Below are 10144 nucleotides of genomic sequence, written 5' to 3' on the forward strand. Positions count from 1 at the left end.
CGGTGAAAGGCGGGACCCCGCATTTGCAGCAGGAAACAACGGAGGGCGGCCCTTCCTCCGGGTAGAAGGCGCCTTGTAGACGGAGACCCGAGAGGAAGCCACGCTGTGGTGTTGTTTTTGCTCCGGGCTTCGCCATCAAAGAGACAGGAAAGGTGTGGGGTGCTCTGTGACAATCAAAGTGGAGCCCCCCCCCCCCGCCCCCCAGGGCTGGACAGCTCTGCAGACGTGACCAGGCGCCAGCCCTGTAACAGCAGAGAAACAGGCGGGGCTGCTGGACAAGGGCCCGCGAGGACGGGAGCCCAGGACCTGGGAGCGGGTCAGGCTCCTCCCAGGCCGCTCTCCCCCGACTGCAATGCAGAGGGTCGCCCCCCCACCCCACCCCCCGGGAATGCTTTGGGGCTGGGAGGGTGGCTGGGGTGGGGCGTTGCGGCTGTGAGCTGCGTGCAGCCGGGATGCACTGCGCCACCACCGGCTCCGGGTCCCCCAGCAGCGCCGCCTGACGGGGCGCCTGAGCCCGAGCACGGCTCCCCTGCCCTCGCCTCTCCCCCTTTTCCAGGAGAATCGACGCAGCTTCTAGTCCATTCCCTGCACCCCCAGCCTCCTCCTTTACCCACCGGAGAGTGGGACATACTTCCCTCCCCCTCCCCCTGGGCAGATCCTGGGGCCACCCAGGGGGCAGTGCAGCCAGCAGCTGACATCAGTCACGTCAGGGCGGGTGAGGTCACATTATGTTGCTACAGCACGTCAACTAACTGTAATGATAAAAGCGTAATATGCAAATGGACCGAACGACCGAACAGCAGAACTACCATCCGGAGGACCTTCCAGACGACCACGCTTTGACAGACGCTGGCGCCAGGCCAGCCAAGGCGGGTGCAATGCGATTGGGGGGGGGGGGGGGGGGCCGCCATCAGTCCATGATCGATCACCCCGCAGAGGGAGGCCCAGGCCACGGCCAGCGACGCTGTGGCGGGTGTGCGGGGTCAGCCAGCGATCGCCCCGCGGAGGGAGGCCCAGGCCACGGCCAGCGACGCTGTGGCGGGTGTGCGGGGTCAGCCAGCGATCGCCCCGCGGAGGGAGGCCCAGGCCACGGCCAGCGACGCTGTGGCGGGTGTGCGGGGTCAGCCAGCGATCGCCCCGCGGAGGGAGACCCAGGCCAACCAAGCGATCGCACCCCACGCCTGTCACCCGCAGAGGGAGGCAATCGGTGGCGGGGGAGGGGGGGCAGCACCACACAGATGGCAAGCAGTGGCAGCGGCGGGGGGTGGGGGGACCAGCTGCCAGCAGCCGGGGGAAGGAAAGCCCTGATAGGCCCTGATCGCCGGCCAGGCCTAGGGACACCCCCCCCCACCCCACTCCCGTGCGTGAATTTCATGCACTGGGCCTCTAGTTGTGGAATAAAACCTCAACACGGTGGGAAGTAATGGGTGGAAGGCTGGAAAGAGCCCGGTACAGAGCGGACACGGGCCTCGCCATGAAGCGCGGCAGTGAGGTGTCACCTTCCGGAGGGAGGCACAGTGGAGCCAGACTCAGCCCCCATCCTCCTCTCTGGCTGCGACCTGCACAGGATTGCATCCGGGAGGGGCCTGCTGCTGGCCTAGAGGGGGACGAGGAACAGGCTGGGGACGGGTGGGTGTGCAGAAGGGTGCTTTTACATTGACATGACCTCCTTGGGGTCACGTTCCTCCTGTTCTAAAGAAGGCTCCTCCGTCTCACCCTGGAGAGGAGGAGCGCGGGTGGCCCCCGGGGATAGAAACGCAGCCGTGAAATCAGCAGGCCGTTCAGGAACCAGAGAGCTGGGCACAAGGGTGACTAGACGGTGGCTCGGGCCTGACTCGCCCCGGCTGCCGTGAGGAGCCCATGTCCGTAGCATGCACTGGGTGGACACACAGCGCGAGCCACGCGGGCTTTAAGTTGCCAGGAGCTGCCATGTTCAAAGTGAGAGGGGACAGACAACGTTAGTTGTAACCGCTGTACGGGACCCAGCATGTCCGAACGGCCTCGACAGGCAGCCAGGGTTTCAGCAGCGATTGAAACACACCCTCCTCCACACCAGCCTTCGGAGCCCGGCGTGTGCTTTGCGCTTAGCGCACCTGCTGATGGGGACCAGCTGCGTCTCGGGGGGGGGGGGGGGGGGGGGGCTCTCGGCTCCCCAGCTGGACGGGAGGACGGAGGGCTGACTCCAGGGACGCAGGATGCTGGGAGCAGCCAAGGCCCGGCTCAGCCCCAGGACGCTCCCCCAGCCCGCGCCCCCCCACTCCGCCACCCCCATGCCCGCGACAGCCCTGCTTCTGGAGGAGATGGCGCGTGGGCTGTGTCGGGGCAGCCGCGGTGACGGCCCCAAACCTCCTCCCAGGCACCTCTGGGCCCTCGGGAAACAAGGTGCCAATTTGTCGTTTCTTTCTCTGTTTTTATATATTTTTATTGATTTCAGAGAGGAAGGGAGAGGGAGAGAGAGAGAAACATCAATGATGAGAGAGAATCACTGATCGGCGGCCTCCTGCACGCCCCCCACTGGAGATCGAGCCCGCAACCCGGGCCTGTGCCCTGACCGGGAATCGAACTGCGACACAGCTCAACACAACCACCAAGCCACGCAGTCGGGCAGAACTCCCTCCCTTCCAGGCCGAATACCATTCCCTTGTGTGGATGGACCACACGCTGTGCATCCGTTCATCTGCCAGGGGGCACCCGGTTGTTTTCATCTCTTGGCTGCGGCCACGAATGTTGCCGTGACCTTGGGGGTGCAGGTACCTCTCCGAGACCCTGCCTCGGGTCTCTGGGGGTCTCCCTAGGAGGGATTGCTGAGTCACATGGTCACTAATTTTGTGAGGAACTCTCATACTGTTCTTGTCATATTTTTTAAAACTGGGTTTTCCAGGCCTAGCCAGTCTGGCTCAGTGGATAGAGCGTTGGCCTGTGGACTGAAGGGTCCCGGGTTCGATTCTGGTCAAGGGCATGTACCTCGGTGGCAGGCTCCTCCCTGGCCCAGGCCCTGGTCGGGGCGGGTGTAGGAGGCAACCAATCAGTGTGTTTCTCACATCGATGTTTCTCTCTGTCTCTCCCTCTCCCTCCCACTCTCCCTAAAATCAATGGGAAATACCCTCGAGTGAGGATTTAATAAGTAAACATAAAGCCGCGTTTTCCAGCCCGGAGTCCAGTAAAAGCTCTGAGCCCAGGCCAGGGCCCTCCGGTCACTCGCTCGCTCTCTCCTCCCCTCGCAGTTCCTGAGCCGCCCCCAGCACAACCGGCTCCTGTTCCTCTCCTTCCCGCCCTCGGACGAGAGTGACGTTTTCGACAAGCTGAGTGTCGTCACCGAAGTCTCGGAAAGCAGCCCGCAGCCCCCGGGGAACAGCAGCGGCCGCGGGACCCCGTCGGGGCCGGGCCTGCCCCCCAGCTAGTCCCTGGGAGGGGTGCACCCCACTTCTCAGCGCTGCCTCTGAGGGCGACCAGCCACGAGGCCGGGACCCCAGCCCGGGACTCAGACGCTGGGCCAGGTCTGGAGCCTCGAACCCAAGCCTGGGTTGACCTGCCAGTGGACACACCAGAGGACGCCTCGCGGGGCCTGGCTGCTTCACGGCGCCCTGACCGAGGACCGCGCAGTCGGGAGAAATGGAAGCGCCAGCCCTGGGATCAGAGCGGAAGCGGGAAAAGCCGACCCACCGCCCGACGCCATCGATCGATGGGGAAGGACACTGGACAGCGCGGACTCGGGTTCTCGGGTGCCTCTCAGGGTCATGTTCCTCCTGTTCTATGTGGGGCCGGCGCCCCAATAAAGTTCTCCTCTCTGGTCGGCATGTGTTCCCAATGCCACCCGCAGAACTGCCTCGCTGCAGGAGGCTCTCAAGTGCCTTTATTATTATCATCATCATCATCATCATTATCATTATTATTACTAGAGGCACGATGCACAAAGAGATTCGTGCAATAGGCCTTCCTTCCCTTGGCTTCCAGCACCGGTTTTCCTCCGGCACCCGGGACCCAGGCCTTCGCTCCGGCCGGAGTCTGCCATCTTCGTTTTCGCTGTAGACTCCTGTTGGAGTCTGCCATCTTCATCTTCGCTGCAGACTCCGGAGTCTGCAGTCTTGTCTTCACTGCAGCACTCCGCTCCTGTAGATCCCTTCGCCTGCCCCCGCCCCCATAGCAGGCGTCCTGCCCCGCCTGGCCACTCTGTGGCTGGAGCAGCTGGGCGGCCGCCATCTTTGGCCTTCTAATTTGCATACTCACTCTGATTGGCTGTGGGCGTAGCAGAGGTAGGGTCAATTTACATGTTTATCTATTAGGTAAGATTATTATTACTACTACTAGAGGCCCTGTGCACGAAATCCGTGCATGGAGGGGGGATTCCCTCAACTCAGCCTGCACCCTCTCCAATTGGGGACCCCTTGCGGGATGTCCGACTGCCATTTTAGGCCCGATCCCAGGGATCGGGCCTAAACCGGCAGTCAGACATCCCTCTCACAATCAGACTACTGCTCCTAACTGCTCACCTGCCTGCCTGCCTGATTACCCCTAACTGCTTCTGCCTGCCAGCCTGAGCACCCCTAACTGCCCTCTCCTGCAGGCCTGATGTCGCCCCCAACTGCCCTCTTCTGCTGGCCAATTTGGTTCTCATTGGTCAGTTCCTATGCTAGTCAGCGTCAGAAGCTCCGCCTCCTAGGCAGTCATTGGTTCCCCACAGCACCCACCTTTGGTTCTGATTGGTTGGTTCCTATGCCAGTCAGCATCTCCAGGCCCATCTCTGGGCCTAATCAAAGAGGCGGGGCTTAACAGCAGCCCCGGGAGGCGGGGAGAGAAAGAAAAGCCTGGCTGCTGGGGAAGATCAGAAAGAAAGAGGGAGAGAAAGAGAGAGGTAAGTACACTGATCAACAGCTTCCACTGAGGCTGCAGATCAGACCCTGACTCACTCTCTGGGTCTCAGCCACCTGGGCAGTCAGTGCTGGGTCTCAGGCTGCAGCTGGGCAACCCAGCGCTGACTTCCGAATGGTCTGCGTTTGGTCGCAGGCTCAGCCCCTTCCCAAGCCCCAGGCTTTAGGCTTGGGAAGCGCCCCCCCCCCCGCCCCACCCCTCCGATCGCAGGCTCAGCCCCTCCGATGGCCGGCTGGGAGTGACTGGGTGCGAGGAGGTTCCCGGGACCCAGGTATGTATGCAAATTAACCGCCATCTTGTTGGGTTAATTTGCATACTCATTCTGATTGGCTGTGGACATAGCAGAGGTACGGTCAATTTACATGTTTCTCTATTATTTGATAAGATTATTTTGGTTACTCCTCACCATTTTTCCATTTATTTTTATCTATTTTTGTTATTGTTGTTGTTTTGTTTGTTTTCTTCCATTGATTTTTAGAGAGAATGGAAGGGAGGGGGAGAGATACAGAGATAACGTCAATGTGAGAGAGACGCATCAATTGGTTGCCTCGTTCGTGCATGCACCCTGACCAGGGCCAAGGATCAAGACTGCAACTGAGGTACATGCCCTTGACCAGGGTCGAGCCTGGGACCCTTCAGTCCACAGGCCAATGCTCTGTCCACTGAGCCACACTGGCCAGGGTTTGCTGCCATTTTTATGTCCATTCACTCAGTGGGTATTTGGTCGTCCTGCCTGCTGTCTGCCAGGAGCCATTTCTCCACCTGGAGGAGGGAGTCAAGGACCTTGGGCTCAGTGCACTCGTTAAAGACGCCTTCCCGCTGCCCACACACAGTAGGCGCTCCTGCTGCCTGCACACAGTAGGTGCTCCCGCTCCCCACACACAGCAGGCACTCCACAAAGCCATTCTTCCTGAAACATACTCTCGTGGGTGTGACCTGAACTTCACAAACAGCTCTGCCACACCCCCCTTCCCTGTGCCACATCACCCAGCAAAGCAGATTCAAAGGCCCCCAAAGAGGAGAAGCACAACCTGAAATCACGGCATTTTTAATGACGCGCCTGGGTGGAGACCAGAAGTCTGTGCGCTTTCCTGGTGTCATTTTACGGTGCAGGATTTTAAAATTAGTCCCATAGCGGATTGTGAGGGCGTGACCTCCGTGTTTTCCGTTCTCAGTGCCCTCACTCTAGCTGGGGCTTGTCTCCCTCAGGGAGAAATCACTTCTCTCCCGTAGGCTCCTCCCCGTGAGTGACGGGAGGCCTGTGGACGCCTGGGGCTCAGGAGGGAAGAAAGGAGATGCCCATCAGCACCCTCCCTGCCCTGGATCCTCCGCATCCTTCCTGCTGATTTGCCTGAACCCCTCGTCCTCACCCTCTCCCTTCCTCTCTCACAGCAATAAAAACCATATTTAAAAAGAGAGAGAGCCCTGACCGGTGTGGCTCCGTGGATAGCGCGTCGGCCTGCAGACTCAAGGGTCCCAGGTTCGATTCCGGTCAAGGGCATGTACCTTGGTTGCGGGCACATCCCCAGTGGGGGGTGTGCAGGAGGCAGCTGATGGATGTTTCTCTCTCATCGATGTTTCTAACTCTCTATCCCTCTCTCTTCCTCTCTGTAAAAAATCAATAAAATATATTTTTAAATAAATAAAATTAAAAAATTTTAAAAAGAGAGAGGGGGGCGCTCTGTGTGGGTTCCCAGTGAGGAGTGGACGGAGCAGCTTCCCCCACAGGTGGGAGTCCTGGGGGGACAGGACGAGCTGGAGGCTGGGGCCGCAGCCCCCTCCCAAGGACAGGGCAGGTCAGAAGGGGAGGGGCTGACCCCGGGTTTATGCTGTGGGTGGGAACAGAGGCGTCTCCACGAACAAGGGCTCCGCTCACCTCCCCTGCACACACCTCCCCTGCACACACCTCCCCCTGCACACACCTCCCCTGCACTCCCCCTGCACACACCTCCCCTGCACACACCTCCCCCTGCACACACCTCCCCCTGCACACACCTCCCTGCACACACCTCCCTGCACACACCTCCCCCTGCACACACCTCCCCCTGCACACACCTCCCCTTATACACACCTCCCCTTATACACACCTCCCCCTGCACACACCTCCCCTTATACACACCTCCCTGCACACACCTCCCCCTGCACACACCTCTCCTGCACACACCTCCCCCTGCACACACCTCCCCCTGCACACACCTCCCCTGCACACCCCTCCCCCTGCACACACCTCCCCCTGCACACACCTCCCTGCACACACCTCCCCCTGCACACACCTCCCCCTGCACACACCTCCCCCTGCACACACCTCCCCTTATACACACCTCCCCTTATACACACCTCCCCCTGCACACACCTCCCCTTATACACACCTCCCTGCACACACCTCCCCCTGCACACACCTCCCCCTGCACACACCTCCCCTGCACACACCTCCCCCTGCACACACCTCCCCCTGCACACACCTCCCCTGCACACACCTCCCCCTGCACACACCTCCCTGCACACACCTCCCCCCTGCACACACCTCCCCCTGCACACATCTCCCCTTATACACACCTCCCCTGCACACACCTCCCTGCACACACCTCCCCCTGCACACACCTCCCTGCACACAGCTCCCCTGCACACACCTCCCCCTGCACACACCTCCCCCCGCACACACCTCCCCCCGCACACACCTCCCCCTGCACACACCTCCCTCTGCACACACCTCCCCCTGCACACACCTCCCCCCTGCACACACCTCCCCTTATACACACCTCCCCCTGCACACACCACCCTCTGCACACACCTCCCTGCACACAACTCCCCTGCACACACCTCCCCCTGCATACACCTCCCCCCGTACACACCTCCCCCTGCACACACCTCCCCTGCACACACCTCCCCTTATACACACCTCCCCCTGCACACACCACCCTCTGCACACACCTCCCTGCACACAACTCCCCTGCACACACCTCCCCCTGCATACACCTCCCCCCGTACACACCTCCCCCTGCACACACCTCCCCTGCACACACCTCCCCTTATACACACCTCCCCCTGCACACACCACCCTCTGCACACACCTCCCCCAGCTCTGACGGATATTGGTTTAGTTGTGAAAACAAGTCCTCCCACAAATTCTCTGTCCTCCTAACAACTCTGTCTTTTTTTTAATGTTTTTTATTGTTGATAGTATTAGATATCTCCCCTTTCCCCTCCTTTACCCCCCCTTCCGGCCCCTTCCCCCCCTCCCCAGGTCTTCACCCCCCTGTGGCCCGTGGCCCTGGCTGTGCCTATAAGTACATACGGTCTCTGCTCTGTCTCTTCTTGTCCCCCAGCCCCACATCGAGGGTGTCGGTCTGGCCCATGCCTCCTGCTGCGGGTCTCATTCTGTTGGCACGTTTGTTTGCTCATTAGATCCACAGATGAGTGAGGTCACGTGCTCTGTGTCTGTCTCGCTTTGGCTTATCCCACGGAGCATCATGCTCTCAGGTCCCTCCATGCTGTCCCCAAGGGCAAGGGACCCCCTTTTCGCAGCTGCGCAGTGTTCCACGGTGCACTGTCCCCCGCTGTCTCTCCGCTCCCCACGGACGGGCCCTCGGGGTCTCCAGCTCTCAGCTGTGGTCTCCGATTATGTCTTAACTGCCGCTTTAAGGATCAAATCTGCCACCCTGGCCCGTGGGGCTCAGTGGTTGGAGTGCCCCCCCCACACACACACACACACACACACCAAAGGGTCGCAGGTCCTATTCCAGGTCAAGGGCACGGACCTGAGTTGCGGGTTCCATCCCCAGCTGATGGGGGCACATTCGGGAGGCAACCCATCGATATTTCCCTCCCTGTCTCTCCCTGTCCCTCCCACGATCTCTGAAAGTCAACGGAAGAATATCTTCAGGGGGTTAGAGTGTCAGCCGTGCACCAAAGGGTCACGGGTTCAATTTCCGGTCAAGGGCATGGACCTGGGTTGCAGGTTCGACCCCTGGCTCCAGTCAGGGTGCGTGTGGGAGGCAACCAATCCATGTCTCTCTCACGTCCATGTTTCTCTCTCTCCTCCCCTCCCTCCTTCCCTCCCCCTCTCTCTAAGTCTCTGGATCTCCTGGGAGACACCCTGGGGGAGGATCAGCAGAAGACAGAACACTCAGGGCTGCTGTCAGGGGTCGCAGGACCCGCACGGGGAGCATCGTGAGAAAGAGCAGAGACGACCCTGAGGGCCACAGCCCCACGGCCGGGGAGCAGCGCGGGGTCCGAGGCCTTGCTGCCGCCGGAGCCGGAGGCCGCGTCCCTCAGCGCGCGGCGGTGAGCGGGACCCAAACCGCAGCTTCTGTTCAGGCTCTTCCACGGGCTCGCTCTTCCCCGCCGTGGGGGCTGGGGCCGCTGTGGTTCCCCCACCCCCGTGGCTCCCTTCTCGGGTCTGGGCAGCAGCACGTGCCGGAGGGGAAGGAAGTGCCCCCCTCGCGTTCCTGCAGCGTCTGCTGGGCATGAGCAGCGCCTCCGCCCACAGGCCTCCGCCCACACGCGTGGCAAAGGTCAGCCACAGGGTGTGTAGGCGTTCAACGCTTTTATGGATCTGAAAGTTCTCACAATGAAAAGTTGGGGGGACTGTGATGAATATGCAAACGCTTCAAACAGTCGTCCTCCCGCATGTATCCAATTCCCATGCGAGTCCACGCAGAACCTTCTCGTCTCCGCTGACAGCGGGCCTGTCAGGACCAGCCTGTGGCCTCTCACATGCGCCTGCCGCTCCGGCTCAGGGCGGGGGCCTCGGACTGGGCGTCCCTCTGCCCCCGGGGGACGCGGCAGGGCCCTGGGAGCCGTCCTGCCCTGGGGAGGCCCTCACACCGCTTCTTTCGTTAACCCTCCCTGAAGGTGCGTGTTTCTCATTGATTCCACGGAGAGAAGAAGGGAGAGAGAGAGAGAGAGAGAGAGAGAGAGAGAGAAACACCAACCGGTCGCCTCCTGTACGGTGCCTGACCAGGGCTCGAACCTGAAACCTGGGTACGTGCCCTGACCGGGGAATGAACCCGAGCCCTCGGTGCCCGGACGACGCTCCAACCACTGGGCCACACCAGCCAGGGCTTGGCATTCTGGCTTCGTCAGCTCAGCACGCGCGGCCTTTCCTCCCAGGATTGCCGCTGTCTGTCTCGCGTCCTGGAGCCGAGTGGAGGCTTCCTCTCGGACGTGTGAGCCTTCTCTCCGAGGGAGGCCGAAGGGCGCGGGCCGTGTGCCCGGCTCCGGGAGGAAGGCGTGGCATCACTCTCCTTCCGAGCCACCGTGGGGGAGCCGTCGC

General features: G+C 61.2%; 1 protein-coding gene across 2 annotated transcripts in view; it reads left to right on the forward strand.

The window, feature by feature from the left end:
- The window catches only part of LOC307096917 (interleukin-10 receptor subunit beta-like), a 45416-nt gene extending 41159 nt beyond the window's left edge, over positions 1 to 4257 (forward strand). Inside the window, exon 13 of one of the 2 annotated variants that reach the window (XM_079766644.1) lies at positions 3225 to 4257. In XM_079766644.1, coding sequence (XP_079622770.1) covers positions 3225 to 3401 — 177 coding nt within the window. In that variant the 3' untranslated portion in view covers positions 3402 to 4257. The remainder of the gene's footprint in view (positions 1 to 3224) is intronic. The other variant, XM_079766643.1, reaches the window with a different exon arrangement.
- The last annotated feature ends 5887 nt before the right edge of the window (positions 4258 to 10144 follow it).

This window comes from Cnephaeus nilssonii, assembly GCF_951640355.1.
Source record: "Cnephaeus nilssonii genome assembly, chromosome: 3".
Classification (NCBI taxonomy): Eukaryota; Metazoa; Chordata; class Mammalia; order Chiroptera; family Vespertilionidae; genus Cnephaeus; species Cnephaeus nilssonii.